Raw genomic sequence first — 24,614 nt, forward strand, 5'->3', positions numbered from 1 at the left:
CTGAGCTGAGGTAAGTACTGGCCAGCCCCTCTATCTCTTTGTTAGTAAGTGATGTTTATGATGATATAAGCGAGAGTCATGAAATACCAGTCCAGTCAAAGCAGTTTTTCATTAATTTCATGCAGAGCAGTGACCCAAACAGTAAAGGTGTGTTATCTGTAAGCCTAGAGAATAAAGGTGAAAACTTTTTGAAATTTGTTTGGGACCAAATTGATGATAATGTAGATAAATGTGCAATCTGGAGTAAGTTAGCTGTGGTTAGTTAAAATTTGTATCCAAATTAGTGGAATGAAGTGAAAGATGATGTCAGTAGGAAATGTAATTTTGACTAATATATTTTGTGTTCCTTCTGTAATAAGTGATGTTAGTTGTGCTATGGAACCCATTCAGTGCATTCAATCTTCACCTGACAGCACGTGTAACCAAAGTAATGCTATGATACCAGTAAAATTGATAAAACCTTGGAAAAACAGTGTGGATGTAGCATTTAATGAAACTGAAAGTTATCTTTTACATGAAGTGCCTAATAACAGAGATGATGATTCAGATTTTGGATGTCCTTACATTAAGATCAAGGTTGATCAATGGGAAGGGAACTGTTTAATGCAGGTAGCCCAATTTGTGGTATATCTGAACAATTTAGAGACAAGATCCAGTATAGTTAGAATTTTGTGGAAATGCCCATTGTAGGTCTAAAGATAAGAGGAGTTACAGGTAAGCAAAGCAAATTGGTAAAATCTCAGGAACTATTAACGTTTAGTATAGAGGGCAAAACCTTTGAACATGGATGCTTACCGATCCCTAGTCTGGAAGAAAATATAATTCTCGATATGGATTGGATAGTGAAAGTTGAGGCTTGTTTTGGATGGAGTGCTAAAGAATTGTTTATTTTGGAAACTAAAAGTAATACTTATGTGACAACTAATTTCTATATTTTAAACTGTGGGAAAAGTTGTAACTATCTGCAAAACATTGTGAACCAAGGTGAGTACCAGGTGGTTGATGATGATATTAGTTTTTGATGAGATTGAGGATCAAGATTTTGAAAGTGTAGTAGATTCTAAAGCAAGGGAAGCTACAACTCTTAATGACCTACAAAAGGAACAACTTAGGAATTCGTTATTGGAGTTTAAAAACATGATTAGTGAAAAACCAGGAAAAGTGAAAGGCTATCAGTGTATGCTTTACCATAGAGATCATCAACCTTCCCTTCTCAAGCCACATAATATACCATTTTCGAAAAGGAAAGACATAGAGAAAGAAATTCAGAAAATGGAAACATGGTGTGTAATTGAGAGAAATAGGAATGCTTACAATAATCCTTTAGTTGTGGTAAGTAAGATAAATGATCGAGTGAGAATTGTTTTGAACTCTAGACATCTTAATAAATTTCTCATCAGACAGAATTTGGTTAAGTAAAATACATGAGTAGTTTGGACTTGATCTCTGGATTTCACCAGATCCCACTTGAAATTAATTCTAGAAAGTATACAGCATTTTTGTATGGAGGTAAGTGTTTTCAATAATATGTGGTGCAATTTGGGCTAAATGTATTGGTAGCTTAATTCATAAGAGCTCTGGATTCTGTCTTAGGAAGTGAAGTGCATTCAAAATTAATTGTGTATGTTGATAACATTCTGGCCACAGAAAAGACTTGGGAACAACATTTGAATCTGTTAAGAGATGTGTTTTCAAAATTAGAATCAGGAGGCATGACTTTGAAAATAGGTAAGTGTAAATTTGGTGTGGAAGAAGTTAAATTTTTAGGACATGTTATATCTGAAAAAGGAATTGCACCAGATAAAGAGAAACTTGCTGCTATTGCTAATTTTCCTACTCCTCACAACAAAAAACAGCTTAAATCATTTTTTGGGCTAACAGGATTTTATAGAAAACTTTGTAACAGCCCAGCTTTGATTGCTCCATGCTTGTATGAACTTTTGAAGAATACTGTTTGGGATTGGAATCAGGAGTGTCAGGATGCTTTCGATGAGATCAAATGACAGTTGTATCAAAGTCAGATATTGTTCAGACCAGATTTGTCTCTTCCTTTTTGTTTTATGACAGACAGTAGTGATGTGTTGGGTGTTCATTTATTTCAAGAGAATGAAATTGTTGGTGTTATTGAACACAGATCTCTTGCATATGCTAGTAGAGTATTGCAGAAACACGAAAAGACATACACTGTAAATTTGGCTGTATATTGGGTTTTCAACAAATTTAAAAATTATTTGCTAGGTCACAAAGTCATCATCTATACTGATCACAAAGCATTATGTTACCTTCAGGTGTGTAAGCTGTACCATAACAGAATTACTCATTGGGCCTTGTTTTCACAGCAGTTCAATTATAAAATCAGATACATTAAGTGCATGAACAATGTAGTTGATGACGCTTTGCCTAGGCACCTTTAGGCAGTAAATCATCTAACAGCTTTGGAGAAGGAGAGAATAAGTTTAAAATTATGTACTTGAGAGCTGTGAAAGAGGAAGAAGAATTCTTGAAAATTTGCAAACACATCTGCAGATATCAAAATCATGATCAAAATTGGAAATTGGTTAAGAGCATGTTGGGTAAGAAAGGAGAAGAAAAGACAGAACTGTATTATAAGGTACACAAGAGTATTTTATTCAAGAGACATACGACTGACTCACAGGATTGGAAACTATGTTGGCCGGAACAGTATATTGATACTTTAATTACTTATACACATGAGAGTTGTCATTGTGGATCCACCATTTGCTAACAGAAGAATCAGGAAAACATATATTTTAAAACATAGGAAGGAAAGTCAAGAAGAAGATTGCCAGCTGTGACAGATGTCAAAGAGTGAAGGTAACCAAACTAGTAGAGGCCAAATGCAAAGCATACTGCCTAATAGTAACCTAGATCTCATGTCTGTGGATGTTTATGGACCCTTACCTAAATCTAAGAATGAATTTTGTTATATTTTTGTGGTGGTTGATGTATTTTCGAACTTCATAAAGCTGTTTCCTCTCAAGAAAGCTACCAGTAAGCAAATCATCTCTAAGTTTGAAAACACATATTTTCATCAGGTGGGTAATCCTAAAACAACCTTATCTGATAATGGTTCTCAGTTTACATCACAAGCTTGGAAAGATTTTGTTGATCACACAAAAATAAGGCATATTTTAACCTTGGAGTACCATCCTTCAAGAAACCTGCAGAAAGATATACGAAAGAGATTGGAAGACTGTTTAGAGCACATTGTAGTAAAATCATACCAGTTGGATAGATTATGTCAGTGATTTTGAGGATATTATGAACAGCTTACAACATTCTTCAACAGGTTTTTCACCATTTGCAACCATGTTTAATAGCAGATGAGCTACTTTATTTCTGATAATGTTGAGTTTCCTCTATGTAAAATTCTGTCACCGCAAGAGAGGGAAGAATGTGTTAGGGAGATGATGAAAAAACAGGGGGGTAGGAGAAAGCAGATACATGATGGGAAAAAGTAGATTTTCTAAGGTGGAGGGAGGAGATTTTGGGTTGGTGAAAGCCAGAGAGAAATCTAAAGTGTTGACATCTGAGATAAAGAAATTTTCCGATACTTATATTGGATCATTTGAAATTCATGGCAATTCACATCCTAGTGCATACAGGCTTGTGTATCCTAAATCTAAGAAGTTATTTGGATTATGCAATATCACTGAGCTGAAAGCATATAGACATGATCCACAAGTATCTATTTTTTTCCTATTGTCATTTATTTAGTAGGTAAGATGATGTGAATTTTAAAGTTCTATTTTATCTATTGACTGAGTTAAAAATCTGTGCTAGACTATATAATTATGTTCTGTAATAGATTTGTGCTTTAGAATTTGATACATATATGCCATGAGACTAAATGAGAAGATCTTTTTGCAATTTTAAAATGGGACAGTGTTCATAATTTGTACTGCAAAAATTAGGAATAGTATCTGAGCATATCTGTGAGTAATACCTTAATAATCCATTTCTTTTCATTGCATTTAACTCTGAATATTAATGTTTCATATGTGAACACTTTTTAATCACACCTGACATAAATCCCATGTAATTGACTTAGAAAAATGACTAAGGGGAGCATATCTCGTCTGATGTGAAGAATGTATAGAACAGCGTATTTAGTACACAAAATAATGTTTCAAGATTTGATATGAATGCTAGACAGGACGTTACTTATCCGTCGGAGTGTGTGATAAGAACTCTTAAGGAGGAAGCTGAAAGATGCGGGCGGATTCACTCACCACACAGACCACACAGCTGTATGGCTGTACCCTGCTGACCAATTGACTTACAAAAGATCATAAGTGCTCGGTAATGTATGCGCATCCATCAACTAAATCTGCATTGTGTCTGATATTTGTGAATTGTTAGCCAAGATTGCAGACAGTGTTATTCAACATAAATGCATGTTTTTTCGAGTAGGGGGATTGACTTTCCAGAACATTATGTAACTTTCAATCAGTATGTATTTTTTAAATCAGTTGTAAATGAATCTTCTAGGTCTCGGTGTACGTAGGTTGGTTGTATAGATAATTGGCAAATAGCGTGGAAGACATTTACACGTATAGACAATATAACAAGATGTATACATGCCTGCTTTCAATTCTCAAGCTACTGCATTGTGTCATCCTTCAAAGATAACCATGACTCTGTTTACCTGTATTTATCCTGAGTATTGCAATATTGTATCTGATTTGAACTTGAGTTGTGGACAGATTCATGCTTATCTCTGTTTTGGGTACCCCTGGTCATCGCGACTGTGTGTGCTCAAGGAGAGCATACAACTATTGATTAAGGCTGGATGATTCTTACAATTACTCTTTGCATAATTGAACTTATTGACATGATTATGAGCTTTATTAATTTTGTTGCGTCGAAACATTTTTTTGCTGATTTGTACCTGGTGTGGTTTGGATACATGGTTTGATCCCCACATCGGAAACTTAGGCCCTAATATTTTTCCATTATTTTGTTCTTTTAATATTTTTCCATTATTTTGTTTTTTCATGAGTCAACATATCCTTAAACACTCTGGTTCATGTCGCTGACTGATTCATACTCATGGTTGAGTATATTCTTCTGGTCTGTACCCGTCATTGTGAGTTTTTTGAGTTGGCCCACTTGTCGTATACTTAGCCTCTGAAATTTTCTCTTCTCTTTTGAAGATTTTGAAAGCCTGATTGCATGGGTGTTGCTTACAATTTATAATTCTAGTAATTTACAATGTCTCTGTATTTATTTCTATAGTTTAGTGATGTAATGTTGTAGTTTTGACCTTGTATTATTTTCTTGTGACAGTATGTTCCACAGATCTGAAAATCTGAATATCATATCCTGATATATGTATAGATTATGACTTGTATAGTAGATATTTTGCTTATGTTTTCTGTAATATCTTATGTATCAGATACTTCTGTACATCTATATTCTAGCATCATCTTGTACACTGTCTGGCAAACCTTATAGTCTGTCACAAAATACTGTAAACATACTGTTTTCAAATTTTGTAATGGGACACCTTTTTCTAACAAAACCTTTTTTTAGAAGTAGCTGATACCAGGATTAATCCCGAATCCAGTATAGATGAACATCCTCATCTGTTTCACTGAAAATAATTTCATTTGGTTTTGTATACGATGTATTATATTTCAGACTAAGATGTACAAAAAGAAATTAATTTGTTACACTCTGCATGTATGATTAAAATTATTCTTTATTTGAAATTATGAAATATGTGTTATACTTAAAATTCATATTATTAATTGCACAATCTAATGCAATTTATTACATTTACTTCTGGATTCATTTATAAGATAATGATAGAACATGGTAAAAATTCTGCTTTTGTCAAGAAAGTTTGTAAACTCTTTTGCTTTGTAAACTCTTTGGAATATTGTAAGTACTGCAGAATGTTGGGGGTAGTGGGCATGCCTCCCATGGAAACAGATGTATTTATAATTTTAACAATGTGGATTTGTGTTCTGAAGTGGAAATTGTAAAATCGGTGTGATACTGAAAAATGTGGCAAAAAATAAAATTCAAGAGTAAAAGAGGCAAATCTTCAAACATTATTCACATCAACAGGAACCTACAAAATCAAAATTTTCGGCCTTGAGAATGTACCCCTAGACACGAGAACTGCAGCCAACAACAAGAGAAAATGAAAATACGTAAAAAGTTTTTGTTTTGTATACCTTACGCCTCTCAAAGCTTTCAAAACTTTTAAAGACAAAGAAATTTAATGGTGACATGTGGGAGTGTAAGATTAAAGCTGGTAGACATTTCTCTTTCTTCTTAAGCATGGTGGACTCACATACCTTAGTACATTAAAAAATAAATGTCAAAAGCTCTCAGAACCTATGACAATCTTCTCACACACAATCAACATTCAAAAGCACAAATGTGATTTCTGAATGAGAAATCTGCCGTGTAATCATTCTTTACGTACAGAAAATGGGTCTTGCAACTCTTGCCTACTTTATGTGCTTACACTGAAATGTTAATTATTTGCACATATAAGCTCATACTACACTTCATGCCAATTTAATGCCGTCTTCATGGTGTTGCAACTTAAATGGCCACTAGCATAATTACCTAGGACTAGTGTGGTCAAATGTTACAAAGTGTTGGAAAAGGAGAAGATGGTCTTTGTGAATGGATGGATGGCGAACAACAAGAGGAATTTTTATAGTAAATCCACTGAGAGAGATACAAATTGCTGAGGAGAATTTCAGTTTCATTAGGGAGACGGCAAATTTTTTAAAGTGGCAAAAGTAGAATGAAGGTTCATGGTGGGGCCAAGCACAGAAGTGGTGCCCCAACAGAGGGAGTGAAAATAGGGAAGAACAATTTTAAAAATAATTTTTTAAAGAAGTCATCATTGTGATAAGGTTGTGCAGAGAGTATAAAATGACAAAAATAGTGGAGAGGGTAATGTGTTGTATTTGAATGTGTCAGCTCAGAAATCTGCATGCACCATTACAATAAAATACACATGACTGTGATGGATAACCAGTGGTTAGCAAACTGAGATGTACATATCAAGAGTGCATCAGCAAGGCAAAGTATATATTATAAAATGAAAATAAATTGAAGCATAATGTATTGCAGAAACATTACAATTTAGTGTTATGGCAAAGACAACAGTGGTGTTACCGTAGGACATTAACCTAGGTGACTATACATTTCAAAAGCAGGTTTTCAAACTGCAGATCACAGGGTGAGTAATAAGTGAGCAGAAAGCGATTGTGTATGACAACTTATCAAATGTCTCCCTGTATGACTGACTACCACAATTCAAAAACTCGACTACCCAGTTGTGGAACATGCTGCAGTCTGTAACACTAATGACACTAACAACTGCTTCAACACCTGTACAATTTGAATTCTCTTCCTGCGCCATAACCTTCTCTATGCTGCGAAGAAACATTCTCCCATCCCTCCACCCCTGGTCAAAACTTACTAAATCTTGACGATTGGCAAATCCCTTCCTATTTTCTAGCCCTCATTCTTTTCTGCTATCATTTACAATCGCATACTTCTTCTGTTCCAATATTGTATTCTCCTCTACCATTATCTATACCCCTCCCCCTTATTTTGGTACGATGTTACCCAGATACTTCTCTAACTCCTCCTTGTACATCTTGCCCCATACTTTATCTTATAGTCTACTATGTGCAACCACCTCAAAACCTATGCAACTTTCTGATCTATGGGTGCTTAAGCACCATCCCTCATGCATCTATAAATGAATTGTTACCTTTAGCCCTCCCCCCTTTCGTTCTCAACCTGCAGTATACTTAAACGCCCACACACACACACACACACACACACATACACACACACACACACACACACACACACACACACACACACACACACACACAAGGATATTTTTCAGCAGTCATTCCCTTAAAAAATTTCTTCAAATGTTTATTATAGGATCTTCACACACAAAAGTTCATGCATAAATATTCACCGTTATGTTGAAAGTACTTCCACAAATTTCTATTGAAAATTACCACAAATGCAGTTGGCAACAAGTAACAAGGTGTTAAAACAGCTCTCAAGTTCTTTATTGTATACTCATTTAAAAAATGACATAAGAATGCTTTCTCCCACAAACTGAAGACAAAAATAATTAACAAGAATTTATGCAATAATATATTAACATCAGCAACATACTGAAATTGGATGAGCGGTAAAACGATAAAAAAATTGACTAATAATAATATCACATTAGAGCAACAAGTTATAAATGTTCTATGATTGCTTTGGTTAGGTGCTGAGGTGTTGGTTTTTCTGCCGTTGTCCACACAGTTAAACCTGCAGTCTTCAGAGAGGCCTCCGTAGTGGGCCCAATTGCCACAATCTAAAAAGAAATTAATACATTTATTTTAATTAATATTCCAGCTGATTTTCTATCTGCTGCATGACACAGAGTAAGTACAGTACTCACTGGCAAGGGAAAACTCATGGGACAATATCAGTGAAGCGTATGTTTCAAATATACACATGCCTTCAACAGTAGACAGGGTGCTTAAAAAAATGTATCACAAATTTTGAAAGGTGGCATGTTGGACCAAAACAAGACAAAATGTTGGCCCTAAAATGCATATCTTGAGAGCTGTAAGCAAGTGTCCGTCTTGACTAATGTGAAACCTATGTCTTCAACTGCAAGTTCTTTACTATTACAAATCACCTATAAAATGCAGTAAACAAATGAGGATGAATTCCTCTGTTGATTTCCATGGATACAGCATTTAGTGAACATCTGTTAGTGTTGTTACTGTAACCATATTCACAGTTTTGGATAAATGTGGCATATACACTAGTTCCAACAGAACTAGTTTGCATTTCAGTAAGTTTGTGAAATGCTTTTACATTGTGATGTTATCTCTGCACTTACTCGTGTTGGAGAAGTCAATTATTCCACACAGGAAATGACAGACATGATATTCTGTTACGGTCTGCAAACGGAAGCAGCAGTTGAGCCATTTAGGGAAACCATGAAAAACATATATCTGGATAGACTGATAGGGATTTGAACCCCACTTGTCAGGTAAGACCGTATAACAGTGGGTACAGGACAGACAGGACACTCCACTGTGTGAACAAGCAATATTCGATGCTCCACTCTCTTCTATAGATAATGAATGCTGCACTGGAGATATTATGAACTATTTTGGACAGTGCAGTGACATACCAAAGGCGCTTTACGAATAAAACTGGTGCTCTCAAGTACGAATTTTAGGAAGTAACTAACAAGCCATAATGATTAACATTACTTCAGAATAGAATCCAGATGATATACAAATACTGGACATGATGATGAGGCATTTTTAGACCTACATGTATTCCTGTACTCTTATAAGCCACCATATAGTGTACAAGAATCTTTTCCCCCCCTCTTCCTATTTCAGCTGTGGATGGTATGCAGGAAGGATTGACAGTATCCCACTGCATACGCATAAATTTCTCGGATTTTCTCTTTTTCATCATTACAAATTATGTATTCTGGAGGATGTTGTATATTTCTTGGTACATATTAAAATGTGGTCTTGAAATTTTGGGAGTAATTCTCTCTACAATGTATATCACCTTGCAGCATCTCCCACTGGATATCTCTGTTATGCTTTCATTCTGGGTAAATAAACTCATGACTATTCACATTTCATTCTGTGTAAATAAACTCATGACTATTCACACGTCTCCTGAAACACTGTTATCTGTTAGTCCAACCTGATAAGGTTCCTACACTGAAAAACAATACCTACGAATTGGTCAACTTAGAACTTTGTAAGAAGCCTTCTTTGTGGGTGAATTACCCTTCCTTACAACTTGACAGATAAATCCAGTTTGATCGGTGGAGTGATTCTGTCTTAAATTAGTCTGGACAGATACTTGACTGACTCTAAAATACTGATTGCCAATCATGCAGTTAAACAATATTGGGTCTTTTTGTCTGTTTATGTGGATTAGATTCAATTTATTTACTTTGGCGGTTAATTGTCTTTGCAGCAAACACTAATCATCTGAGAGTCTTCCTGCTTGTACGATAGCTATGTGATGATGCAAAATTATACATAACAGTTTCTGAAAGATGTAAAACACAGCATCAACCTTGCCTCCACACACAATCAGCATCTGTAGACTTCACATAGATTCCTATAGAGAGAATGCCTGATCTTGGGGAAAGAAAAGAAACCATCATATCTTCCTGTAGTAAACTGGTATAATGAAGATGGGTCTGAAGTTCTGTTTCTGTATGTCTATCCTGCAACCTTTCTTAAAGACTTTGAATGATCTGAGCCTTTCTCCAACAATGTACTTGGTTTGTTCCACAAATTTACAACACACTGCCACTAAGAAAAAAGCTAGCTCTTCTGCATATTCAGCATAGAATCTTATGGCTGAGCACAAGGTCTAGTGGCTTTTTGCCCATAAAATATCTACAGTTTTTCAGTTCTAAGCTCAATCAATTCCATGTCCTAAATTTTGACATCCCTCTGACGATCGAAACAAGGAACTGTGTTGTGTTCTCAGTGAAGCAGTTTTGGAAGCAGAATTTTATATATAAGTCTGTATTTCATCATATTCCATTTCTGTGTTGTAATGATCAGCTAGCAGATGACTTTGATCCAGTGACAGAGGGAATGCAGAAAAACAATGTTTTTGAGTTCTTTCATCATATTCCATTTCTGTGCTGTAATGATCAGCTAGCAGATGACTTTGATCCAGTGACAGATGGAATGCAGAAAAACAATGTTTTTGAGTTCTTTGACAACTTGGAAAATGAGATCCTCCTCCTCAATTCAGTGAATACTTATCAAGTAGCTGTAATTATGTCTGTTTCGACTTTGTTCAGCTTTTGTCAGCAAGGATTCATCTTTATTTCAACTTGGCATGCAACTCTCTCTGCTTCCAAAGATACTTTCTAATACAGGTATTGAAATATGGTGGGTGTTTGCAATCCAACATTACCCTCTACAGTAAAAATGTATTTAGCACATTTTACATTCTCTTTTTCAATGCTGAATTTTGCTGTTGATCACTTTGGCACTTCATAACCATTTTACTGTTGTACGGAGTAAGCAGAAATCTCTAACATTTTTTAACTATTTATTTAACAAATGATCAATGATGCTTTAACAACCTTATGGTTGCCAATTTCATGGAACATCAGATCAGATGGCCAACCAAATTATCTTTCTTGAGCCACTGCACAGAAGACAGCACATTTCCATTTCATTAAGGTCATTGAAGATAGAGCACATGTTCTAGTTATGGAAGGATGGGGAGGGAAATAAACTGTGCCCATTTAAAAGAACCATTTCAACACTTGGCTTAACTGAATTATGGAAATCATGGAAAACCTAAATCTGGATAGGCAGACAGATGGAGATTAGAACTATTATCTGTACGAGCCCAGTGTACTAACCACTGTGCCACATCGCTTGATGTGCTTACTGGACCTTGTAAGACATGTAAGATGAGTCACTGTATCAGCCACTCTCGGCTTAGTTTTGCCCCTGGCCATAGACTGTTGACAAGGCACTATACATAGTGATCATGTATAGAACTCTATACATGGTTTTGTTATTTTGTAGATGCATGCTATCTCGTGGTACTAACTACGCTAGAGTATTTACTTCTAAAATCAAAGATGATGTGACTTACCAAACGAAAGTGCTGGCATGTCGATAGACACACAAACAAAAACACAGACATACACACAAAATTCAAGCTTTCGCAACAAACGGTTGCTTCGTCAGGAAAGAGGCTTCCTCTAAGCGACGCATGAATAGGTTGGGGCCATCCTGGTACCCATGGCTGTTCCCTTTAATTTTTGGTATGTCTGGCCTTCGAAAGTGGAGAAGTTGTGGGTCAGGATGAAGCTGAGAAATATGGGAGTGTAATCTGGCTAGGGCGAAAGCATGTTTGCGGAGGGCATGTAAATAAAACTTAATGGGGTCGTTGTGGAGGTGTTGTGACACCACTGCTGAAGCCCAGGCTATCCGTGATCTGAAGGCTGACCGATCCATCGTCATTCTTCCGGCGGACAAGGGTTCCACGACCGTGGTACTTGATCGTCGGGAGTATGTGGCTGAGGGGCTGCGTCAGTTTTCAGACAACACTACTTACAAAGTTTGCCAAGGTAATCCCATTCCTGATGTCCAGGCGGAGCTTCAAGGAATCCTCAGAACCTTAGGCCCCCTACAAAACCTTTCACCTGTTTCCATCAACCTCCTGACCCCACCAACACCCCGCACCCCTACCTTCTTCCTAAAATTCACAAACCCAATCATCCCGGCCGTCCCATTGTAGCTGGTTACCAAGCCCCCACAGAACGCATCTCTGCCTATGTAGATCAACACCTTCAACCCATTACATGCAGTCTCCCATCCTTCATCAAAGACACCAACCACTTTCTCGAACGCCTGGAATCCCTACCCGGTCTGTTACCCCCGGAAACCATCCTTGTAACCATTGATGCCACTTCCTTATACACAAATATTCCGCATGTCCAGGGCCTCACTGCGATGGAGCACTTCCTTTGACGCCGATCACCTGCCACCCTACCTAAAACCTCTTTCCTCATTACCTAAGCCAGCTTCATCCTGACCCACAACTTCTCCACTTTCGAAGGCCAGACATACCAAAAATTAAAGGGAACAGCCATGGGTACCAGGATGGCCCCCTCGTATGCCAACCTATTCATGCGTCGCTTAGAGGAAGCCTTCTTGGTTACCCAGGCCTGCCAACCCAAAGTTTGGTACAGATTTATTGATGACATTTTCATGATCTGGACTCACAGTGAAGAAGAACTCCAGAATTTCCTCTCCAACCTCAACTCCTTTGGTTCCATCAGATTCACCTGGTCCTACTCTAAATCCCATGCCACTTTCCTTGACGTTGACCTCCACCTGTCCAATGGCCAGCTTCACACGTCCGTCCACATCAAACCCACCAACAAGCAACAGTACCTCCATTACGACAGCTGCCACCCATTCCACATCAAACGGTCCCTTCCCTACAGCCTAGGTCTTCGTGGCAAACGAATCTGCTCCAGTCCGGAATCCCTGAAGCATTACACCAACAACCTGACAACAGCTTTCGCATCCCGCAACTACCCTCCCGACCTGGTACAGAAGCAAATAACCAGAGCCACTTCCTCATCTCCTCAAACACGGAACCTCCCACAGAAGGACCCCAAAAGTGCCCCACTTGTGACAGGATACTTTCCGGGACTGGATCAGACTCTGAATGTGGCTCTCCAGCAGGGATACGACTTCCTCAAATCCTGGCCTGAAATGAGATCCATCCTTCATGAAATCCTCCCCACTCCACCAAGAGTGTCTTTCCGCCGTCCACCTAACCTTCGTAACCTCTTAGTTCATCCCTATGAAATCCCCAAACCACCTTCCCTACCCTCTGGCTCCTACCCTTGTAACCGCCCCTGGTGTAAAACCTGTCCCATGCACCCTCCCACCACCACCTACTCCAGTCCTGTAACCCGGAAGGTGTACACGATCAAAGGCAGAGCCACGTGTGAAAGCACCCACGTGATTTACCAACTGACCTGCCTACACTGTGAAGCCTTCTATGTGGGAATAAACAGCAACAAACTGTCCATTCGCATGAATGGACACAGGCAGACAGTGTTTGTTGGTAATGAGGATCACCCTGTGGCTAAACATGCCTTGGTGCACGGCCAGCACATCTTGGCACAGTGTTACACCGTCCGGGTGATCTGGATACTTCCCACTAACACCAACCTGACAGAAGTCCGGAGATGGGAACTTGCCCTTCAGCATATCCTCTCTTCTCGCTATCCGCCAGGCCTCAACCTCCGCTAATTTCAAGTTGCCGCCGCTCATACCTCACCTGTCATTGAACAACATCTTTGCCTCTGTACTTCCGCCTCGACTGACATCTCTGCCCAAACTCTTTGCCTTTACAAATGTCTGCTTGTGTCTGTGTATGTGCGGATGGATATGTGTGTGTGTGCGGGTGTATACCTGTCCTTTTTTCCCCCTAAGGTAAGTCTTTCCGCTCCCGGGATTGGAATGACTCCTTACCCTCTCCTTTAAAACCCACATCTTTTCGTCTTTCCCTCTCCTTCCCTCTTTCCTGACGAAGCAACCGTTTGTTGCGAAAGCTTGAATTTTGTGTGTATGTTTGTGTTTGTTTGTGTGTCGATCGACCTGCCAGCGCTTTTGTTTGGTACGTCTCATCATCTTTATTTTTAGATATATTTTTCCCACGTGGAATGTTTCCCTCTATTATATTCATATCAGAGATTATATACCTTAAAAGATACCATTGAAAGACAAGACAAACTGATCACTATTGTCCAATCGCAAATTGCAGGGGTCATAGATGCAGTAGAGAGAAATTTTAATGAAAGACACCATAAATATACGCAGTCTGGAGGAACAGGTAGAGGAATTAATCGACCGAAAGTTGCCGAAAGGGTAAACACAGACAACATTCCACCACGTTTAGCTTCAGAACTTGATGATACTAAAAAAGGCATAGACGATTTGTGGACGGAATTTAAACTTATCCAGAATAAGACAGAGAAGGGGGTAGCTTCACAGAATGTAGTGTTCACTAGTAAAGTGGTAATTGTTTTGTTGAGGGGAGACTTTCACACAAAATGTAATAAGAAGTGCTGGTCTGCACTTGCTCAAGTGATGTTAAGAGCAGATCCATGGGATCCCCAGGGACATTAACATTCTGTGTTAACGGGGGGAGTGATGACCATCGGATCCCAAGCTGGGTTTGGTGTTACTTCCATATTCGTTTTCTTACATCAAATTATCTTCAAGTCTTATACTATCCTGTATTCTATTTTATTCTTCTTACACTGTCATATAGTTTAGTACTTGGGCATAATCATCTAGACGCCGTGGACAAGCATGGTTGATATCAAGGTCATACTGCTTTGTGTGGAGGTAGTAATAAGTGATCTTTTCAATTCAATTCAATTTGTATTATCACATAACATGCCTTATACAATCAAAGATTGTGACATAGGTGACTTGTCAGTTTACACCATATATAATAATACTAAAAATAGACAATAAACTAATAATATATATGGTGTAAAATCTTCAAAGAGGTATTTTAATTACAATTATAATGCATTGTTGCCATTCATGAAATCTTCTATACTAAAGTAACATTTATATGAATATAATAGAGGGAAACATTCCACGTGGGAAAAATATATTTAAAAAGAAAGATGATGAGACTTACCAAACAAAAGCGCTGGCAGGTCGATAGAGACACAAACAAACACAAACATACACACAAAATTCTAGCTTTCGCAACCAACGGTTGCCTCGTCAGGAAAGAGGGAAGGAGAGGGAAAGACAAGGATTTGGGTTTTAAGGGAGAGGGTAAGGAGTCATTCCAATCCCGGGAGCGGAAAGACTTACCTTAGGGGGAAAAAAGGACAGGTATACACTCGCACACACACACATATCCATCCGCATATACACAGACCCTCTCCTTCCCTCTTTCCTGACGAGGCAACCGTTGGTTGCGAAAGCTAGAATTTTGTGTGTATGTTTGTGTTTGTTTGTGTGTCTATCAACCTGCCAGCGCTTTTGTTTGGTAAGTCTCATCATCTTTCTTTTTAAATATAAAGTAACATTTATCTTTCAGATATTTTTCCAGGTCTCTTTTGGTACCTTTTACATTTGGGTCATCCATATCTTTCCTTATTTTATTTACAAATTTCATGCCCATATAGTATAGGGTTTTTTCACGATTTTAAACGGTGGGTAGGTAACATGTAGCTCGTTCTATATCTAGTATCATATTGATGCAAGAAGAAGTTGCCCTCAAAAATTTGTGGGTTTCTTTTTGTGAAAGTGAGAGTTTCTTAGATGTATATGCTTGGAATGCTCATTAGATCTAGTTTTACAAATAAAGGCTTGCAATGTTGCTTTGGTTTTGCTCCCACCATTGCTCGGATGATTCTTTTTTGTTGTCTAAAAGCTCTAAGTAAATTCGTTTTTTCAGACCCCCAGAAAATTATACTATACCTAATGACTGAAACAAAATATGCATTATATACAGTTTTTCTTACAGCTAAATCAGTAATACTATACAAGATATTCATAATATATACAAGGCTATTCAGTCGACCCAGTATGTTGTCCACATGGTAACTCCATAACAGGTTTTTCTTGACTAACACGCCAAGGAATTTGACACAGTCTGCAGTCTCTAATTTTTTGTCCTATACCTTATTTCACTTATAGACTGTGCAGATTGTTTTGTGGTAAAATGAACAATTTCTGTTTTTGTAAAATTTAATGTCAAGTTATTGTTTTAGACCCATGCCTCCACTTCCCCAAGTGTTTGTTCAATATGACGAATTAGGTCTACCTCATTTTTACAACCGACTACAGCTGTTGAGTCATCTGCATAAAGGATTGTATCAGACTGTACCTGACATGGCATATCATTAATATAATACAGAAAAACCAGTGGCCCAAATATTTAACCTTGTGGAACACCTAACTGAGTGTTTTTCCAGCCAGAGAGAAATTTCTTGCCGTTGATGTTAAAAAGTACTCTTTGTTTTCTGTTTTCCAAGTACGAAGACATCCAGCTAAGAGATTTGCCTTGAAAACCATAGCATGCCAATTTTTTGAGAAGCAGGTCATGATTTACTGTGTCGAAGGCTTTGGACAGGTAACAAAAGATGCCTGACACACACATTCTATCATCAAGACATCTGCTGACTTTTGTGACTAATTCATTTATTGCATGGATTGTGCTGCTGTGGCCTTTTCTGAAACCATATTGATTGCCTAAGATAATGTTGTTAGATGAATTGTGATTTTCGATCTGATCACATGCAGCTCTTTCAAATATTTTTGAGAAAATTGGTAACAGTGAGATTGGTCTATAGTTGCCCAATTCATCTTGTTTGCCTTTTTTATGTACGGGCCGAACTTCTGCGTATTTTAATCGATCTAGGAAACATCACTCATCAAAAGATTGGTTGATTATGAAAGAGAGTGGATATGCAATACTGTGACGGACTATTTTTATTATTTCAGTGGGGACCTCATCCCACCCCGCAGATTTTGAATTTTTTAGGGACATTATGATTTTGATGACATCTGGGATGTCTCACTCAAGTACCGGTGTAGTGGGGATCCTGGGGAAGGGGGGTGGGAAGAGTTTCCTGTCTTTCGGGCTAACTTCTTTCTCTTCTTCAATCTTAGCAACCATTTCTACTTTTCCCTTTCTTACTTCTCTTTTGAGTACCAGTCTATCTTTCCCTCTGTCCATATGCACCCACTTCTATCACTGAAGTCTTTCTCAATTTCCGTGGTTTTCTACAACTTTCAACTTATTTTTCATAAGCTGGTCAAAGAATCAGGCTACACGACTACCCATATGCATACACACAAAGACACAAACAGGAAGAGTACAGTTTAAGATAATGAGGGAACCATCATGTGTTGGAGGGTGAATAGTGTGTACATAATGATAGGTATGTGCACCTGGTTATGTGAGGTCATGGTTCCACATCACGTAAAGGTATGTACAGGGGTATATTTATATATGAAAGAGCTAAGAGAATTTATGGTTATGATGACTGTGTTACACTAGTATGTGTACATGAGAGGAGGAGGAACATATTGTGGTTCATTATGCTACACTGTACACTTAAGTGGACAGAACTGATGTCAGATCTGACAAATTGTAGGATAATGGGACAAGCGGAGTTTAAGTAGGAGTGTGTGTGTGTGTGTGTGTGTGTGTGTGTGTGTGTATATTAAATAACATTTCCAAGTGGAAGAGTAATGGTGGAGGACTCTAAAGGGTTAAAGAAAGTATTGAGAAGCGAGTGGTAAGGAGTGAAGTAGGATGTTAATTTCTCTAAGAGGTATTCAAATTCTGGGATACATAAAGATGTATGCTAGGGCAATGAACTATGCAGCCCACTCAGGAAGGAGAAGGAGGATGCACCCAGCATAGATTGGATGGAAAAGGGCAGGTAGGCACACACAAGAAAGGCTGACCTATTCTGTGCGGGCACGAGCACCAAGAAGGGGATTGACCTGTACCATAGTATATTAGGAATTTGTTTAAAGGGGCGTACCTACCAAAATGCAAGGAGGAAGTGCTTTCATAGTATCAACCTGTATGTGAGGTATAGGTACTGTGCCAAAGGAAAAGGGCAGTATCGTGACAAAAGTCACACATTTTGTAGAGATTATTCTGGTAAAGGTCCCGAGTTTGAGTCTTGGTCCAGCACACAGTTTTAATCTGCCAGGAAGTTTCATTATTCTGGTGAATTTGAATTCTTTTTTTCACTCACATTGTTATGTTTGTGTGAAGTTACAAGTGTTGAAAAGAACACCTTTATTTACCCAGAGTTCCTCCAGATGTAAAAGGCAATGAATGAGTCCATACTTAGAAAAAGTAGTACACGGAGTAAGGGCAAATAACTGCATACGCTTGGGTAATGCACACTTGGAGTTTATGATTGGAAATGGAGCAGAAAGATTCTTGTCCTTACAAAGTTTACATTGATCAAAAGGTCCATGATTATAATGGTATTAACATGGAAAAGCAAATAGAACTATATATAAAGAACCCGATGGCTTAAAAAAAAGGTCACATAAATTGATGGAAACGTAAAGTAATATTATATGAATACAATATTGATGTACATAACGAACATGTATAAAATATCGTGTGTTCGAGCTAAGGGGAGGGATATGTAGTGCCTCGAGAATTTCGAGGTAAATTCTAAAGGCCCTCGTATTTCCACCACCTCAAACATGCGTTATTTTAGAAATGAGTGTGGTAAAGTAGAACTGTATCTACTGCACCACAATTACATGTGTGCAGGACGGACATGTATTGGATGGATGATCGGCATGGGCAGGTGGTCGCTGAACCCGCCTAAGATGTTACATGTCCAGCTCAAGGAATAAATGCGCCTTACTCTGTGCGACATCAAACATTATTGCGTGAACATTTGAATGTTGTTGAAAGAAGAGAAGAGACAATTACTTATTCATTCATTCTCTTACCTTCGTAAGGTCCAGAGAGTTGTCTTGTTAAACTTGGAGAGATTTGTAGAAGGTATTAATGGAAAAATGAATGTGATAGTTTCTGACAGACTGGAAGGTGTCGAGCTTACAAAAAATATTTCAGTTGCATGAAAACTGTTATGTGTGATGAAAATACAGTGAGGTTGAGTTCAAAGTATTCTCGAGTGTAAGCAGTTATTTTAAAAGCATAAAAAATTGATCGAAAGTAGCATCTTATCTTCGGAGAAGGAGCTGTGCAGGACATCGCAGCCGGCTATCCTGAAAAGAAGATCAGCGAAGCAACTCCAAGTAAGTTCGATAGCCAAGGGGGAGTGTGAGTCTTGCACACCAGTACCTCACTGCCACCCTTAATCACCGAAAACTGCCAGAAGCTCATAAAATACTATGCACAGAATGCTGGCCAAAACCTGGACAGCAGTAAGATTTTTGGGGTAAATTTAAATTACACCAAAGGAATAAGCTAACACGAAATGGAAGAGTTTTGTTCATTACAGTAAACAAACTCAAATCCAACAAGATAGAAATGGAGCTGGATGTGAGACTGCTTGGTCAAGAATCATTATATGGGGTGGGAATAAACTTTTATAGTGCAACTCACTAATTCATTCACTGATGAGCCACAACATTATGGCCACCTACCTAATATCTGGTATGACCACCTTAGACACAGATACAGGATGACAATTACTGAACTATATGAAATAAAATCGTCGCAGCTTCTGAACGGTTTGCATTAGGACTTTCAAACTGCACGGCCATGGGGCATGACGGGAATTAGTATGTGCATATGGTTTGGTTTACCAATGAAGCCCACTTTCATTTGGATGGGTTCATCAAAAAGCAAAACTGGCGCATCTGAGGGACTGAGAATCTGCTTTTCGCCATCGAGAAGCCTCTTTACTCTCAACGAGTGACTGTGTGGGGTGTAATGTACAGTCACAGAATAATAAATATGATATTCCTTGATGGCACAGTGACTACCGAATAGTACATCAAGGGTTTGGAAGATGATTTCATCCCCATTACCCAAAGAACCCTGATTTCAACAAAATGTGGTTCATGCAAGATGGAGCTCGACCCCATTGAAGCAGGATAGTGTTTGACGTCTGGGAGGAGCACTTTGGGACCGAGTTCTGGCTCTGGGGTACCCAAGTCCACTGGCATGGGCCTCGATTGGCCACCATATTCTCATGATCTGAACAAATGTGACTCCTTTTTGTGGGGCTATATTAACAATAAGGTGTATAGCAATAAACTCAAAACTGTTGCTGAGCTGGAAACAGCCATTCAGGAGGTCATCGACAGCATCGATGTTCCGATACTTCAACGGATGATGCACAATTTTGCTATTTGTCTGCGCCACATCATCGCCAATGATGGGAGGCTTATCGAACATATCATAACATAAATCAAAATATCTGTAGTGATGTTTACATGGGAAATAAAGTCTGTGCTTGCCTTAGTTTGTAACTAATTTACATTTTTTTCATGTACTTCAATACTTGTCACCCTGTAACTGTGGCAACACATCATGGTAGGGAAGCAATGAGGCCTTGGTAGGTCATTGGATGGAGTTGGCACCACATCTGCACACACAAGTCACCTAATTCCCATAAATTGCAGTGAGGGGGACGATGAGCTCTGACGAGACATTCAATCACATCCCAGATGTATTTGATCAGATTCAGATTTGGCGAGATGTGTGTGTGTGTGGAGGGGGGGAGGGGGGCAGAATATCAATTGGAAAACGCCACTGTGTTCTTCAAACCACTCCATCACACTGCTGGCCTTGCGACATGGCACATTATCTTGTTGAAAAATGACACTGCCATCGAGAAAGATGAGCCTCGTGATGGGGTGTACATGGTCTGCAACCAGGGTATGATACTCATCGGCCATCATGGTGCCTCACATGAGCTACACTGGACCCATGTATGGCCGTGTGAATGTTCCCCAGAGCATAATGGAGCTGCCGCCAACTTGTCTTTGTCCCGCAGTATAGAAGAAGGTATCGGGATTCATCAGATCATGCAATGCTCTGCCACTGCGCCAACTTCTAGTGCCGATGCTCACATGCCCATTTCACTCAAAGTTGCCAATGTCATGGTGTTAACACTGGCACATGCACAGGTTGTCAACTGTGCAAACCCATCGTTAGGAGTCTTTAGTGCACGGTGTGTTCAGACACTTGCAGTCGCCCAGCATTAAAGTCTGATGTTAGTTCTGCCACACTTTGCTGCCTGCCCTGTTTTCCAACCTGCCCAGTCTATGACATCTGATATCTGTAATGAGGGGTGGCCGCCCAACCTCACGACGTCTGGATATTTTGTTTTGTTTTGTTTTAGGGCACAAAAACAACTAGGCGCCCATGTCAGAACCGTAGAACACAAAGATGAAAAAGAAGTTAAAAGCACCTACATATTATGCCCAATCAACAAAAGGAAAGACAGATAAAAACAGGGACTTTCTTTTGGAGAAAGGTCCACAAAATAAGCCACAGAGATAATGAAGGTCCTGAACTAAAGATTAAATGTCCTTCATCTTATTGTTATGACAGATACATAGTAAAATGTGGTAGACACCTGTATGTCGATTGGTAAAATGGCTGATAACTCAGATGGCAAAGATAAATTAGTACGTAAGTGGTAAAAAAAGGGCATTCCACCAGCAATGGCAAACTGTCAAAGGTTGATGCCAATGAGCACAAGTGGAGGGGGCTCATCACTTAACAAATGGCGATGGCTAAAATGACAGTGCCCGATACGCAACCTAGGTAAAATGATCTCCTTGCAGCGAGGGGAGGCCAGCCAAGCCGCTGGGTGAGGTTTAATTCCCCAGAGCTTGTTCCCATGAAGGGAAGACCAGTGGTGATGCCAAAGTAACAGCACCTGCTGACAGATGGCAACACAGAGATCATTGAAGAGAATGGAAGAACCAGCAGGCTGAGTCTTGGCAACAGACTCAGACTCAGAGGTCTCATTTCCTGTCACACTGATGTGACCAGGAACCCACATAAACGTCACAGTGGCTCCATCAAGAGTGAGCATGTGAAGGCTTTCCTGAACCTGTTCCACTATGGGATGGACAGTGTACAGCACGCACAGGCTCTGAAGAGCACTGAGAGAGTAGGAGCAAATGACACAATTGAAAAGCCTGTGTCGCTGGATGTACTGTGTGGCCTGATACAGCACGAAGAGCTCTGCTGTAAATACAGGGCAGTTTCTGGAAGCCGATACCAAAAATTGTCGGTACCAATGATGAAGGCACATGTGACACCATGTTCAGTTCAAGAGCCATCAGTGTTCACATAGGTACTATTGTGAAGTTCCTTGCGAAGGTCAAGAAACTTACAGTGATACAGCTAGTCTGGAGTAGTGTCCTTAGGAAGCGAATGAAGTCCAAGGTGAACACAGGCCACCACATGAACCCAATGTAGTGAAGTGTTCACATCCATTGGGGAAGTGGAGGTAGTGTGAAGTTAAGCTGCCAAAGCAAAAGCCAAAAGTGAACTCCAGCAAGTAACAGAGAAGAGGGTTGTACACCATACTAGCGGTCAAGAGATTCATCGAAGAAGGAGGCATAGGATGGGTGGCCAGGCATGGCAGACAAATGGCATGTGTATCCACTGAGGAGAACGTTACATTGGTATGACAGAGGTAGTTCAGCAGCTTCTGTATATAGATTCCCAACTGGGCTCGTGTAAAAGGCGCCAGTGACCAAATGGATGCCTCGATGGTGGATTGTATAGAGACGGTGTAAGATGGATGGACGTACAGATGCATAAATGAAACACTCATAGTCTAGTTTCAAACAGACAAGGGATTGGTACAAATGGAGGATGGTGGTCTGATCCGCTCCCCAGGGAGTACAGCCGTGGACACGTAGGACATTGAGAGACAGGTATGGCGGGCGGCCAGGTACGATATGTGGGAGGACCAAGAAAGTTCTCTATCGAGCATAAGCCCCAGGAATTTGGTAGTTGCAGCAAACGGAAGAGCAACAGGCTCAAGATGTAAAGATGGTGGAAGAAACCCAAAATGCTCCCAGAAATTCATACAAACGGTTTTCTCAGCGGAAAAATGAAAGCCATTGTCGATGCTCCACAAGTAAAGACAATCGAGACAACGCTCCAGACGCTGCTCAAGAAGGCAAGTCCATGGAGAACGCAACATATGGCAAAATTATTAACCAAAAGAGCGTCTGAGATGCCTGGAAGGAGAAAAGCCATAACAGGATTAACGGCGATAGCAAAGAGGGCGACGCTCCAAACTGGATCCTGAGGCACACAGTTTTCCTGGATAAAGGTTTCCGACAGGGCAGAACCAACATGTAACTTGAAAACACTGTCTTTTAAAAATTTCTGAAGGAAACAGGGCAGGTGAGAGAGTACAGAGGATACCAGTCCTCAAGCAGGTGTCATAGTAGGCTTTCTCCAAATCAAAAAACATGGCCACAGTCTGGTATTTCCACAGAAAACCATTCCTGTCAAGGGTTGACAAAGTGATGAGATGGTCAACTGCAGAATGGCACACTCGAAATCCGCACTGTGCAGTGGTTAGTAAATTGCAAGATTCCAGCCACCATACCAGCTGGTCATAAATCATATGTTCCATCACGTTGCAAACACAGCTTGTCAGAAAATGGGGCGGTAGCTAGAAGGAAGGTGTTCATCCTTACTGGGCTTAGTGGTTTCACGCCAGCATCTGGGAAACGTGCCCTCTGCCCAGATTTGATTGTATGTATGAAGGAGAAAGTCTTGCCTGCAAGAGAAAGGTTCTTCAAGGAATCAGTGTGAACATCGTCTGGCCCTGGGGCGAAGGATCGGGATGAAGTGAGAATATGATCTAGCTTCCCCCTAGTAAATGCGGCATTGTTAACAGTCACAATTCTTGGAAGAGAAGGGTATCGCCTGAGCCTTCTCCATTTTTTTCCGATGGAGGAAAGCACAGTGATAGTGGGTGAAGCCTGAAATACCCACAAAATAGCAGCCCAAGGTGTAGGGGCTGGAGGATCCTGCTCCATGAGATCTACAGAGGCATTGGCATTTTCCCTTGGTCGGTCTGCAGAGTGCAGGGCAGAAAAACAATTGGTGATGTGCACCAACGACAAGGAAGGTATCACATGGCGACACCATTGAAGAGAATCTCCATGTCAATGAAGGAGAAGACCATTTGCCTTTGTTTGATTTCTTGGAGCCTTTGTGGTTGTTAGATGATTCTGAAGTTTGCTGGCTGGAGGGATTTAAAAAGTTTCTGCGGGAGCATTCCTACTGTCCTTTCTGGCCTGCTTCTTGTGTAGCAGGTGAGTTTGTCATGTGAGGCGAAAATTTGGTGGCTTGTTGCACAGCTGGAGGAAAAGGAGATGGGGATGCTACTGTGACACTGGGCAATTTTACAACCGAGGTGCTGAATTTGAGGTAACGTGTCTGCATGGCCACGTCCTTTGTCGAGTGAGATGTAGCAAGAACAATACTGTTAAGTGCCAGATGGTAAAACACAGTTTCCA

The 24,614-nt window shown here is 39.6% G+C and overlaps 1 protein-coding gene across 1 annotated transcript in view; it reads right to left on the minus strand.

Moving 5' to 3' along the window:
* Positions 1-8,071: 8,071 nt before the first annotated feature.
* The window catches only part of LOC126175760 (uroporphyrinogen-III synthase-like), a 34,363-nt gene continuing 17,820 nt past the window's right edge, over positions 8,072-24,614 (minus strand). Inside the window, exon 4 of the mRNA XM_049922732.1 lies at positions 8,072-8,383. Within this exon, the coding sequence (XP_049778689.1) occupies positions 8,264-8,383 (120 nt within the window). The 3' untranslated portion in view covers positions 8,072-8,263. The remainder of the gene's footprint in view (positions 8,384-24,614) is intronic.

The sequence above is a fragment of the Schistocerca cancellata genome, chromosome 3 (assembly GCF_023864275.1).
Source record: "Schistocerca cancellata isolate TAMUIC-IGC-003103 chromosome 3, iqSchCanc2.1, whole genome shotgun sequence".
Lineage (NCBI taxonomy): Eukaryota > Metazoa > Arthropoda > Insecta > Orthoptera > Acrididae > Schistocerca > Schistocerca cancellata.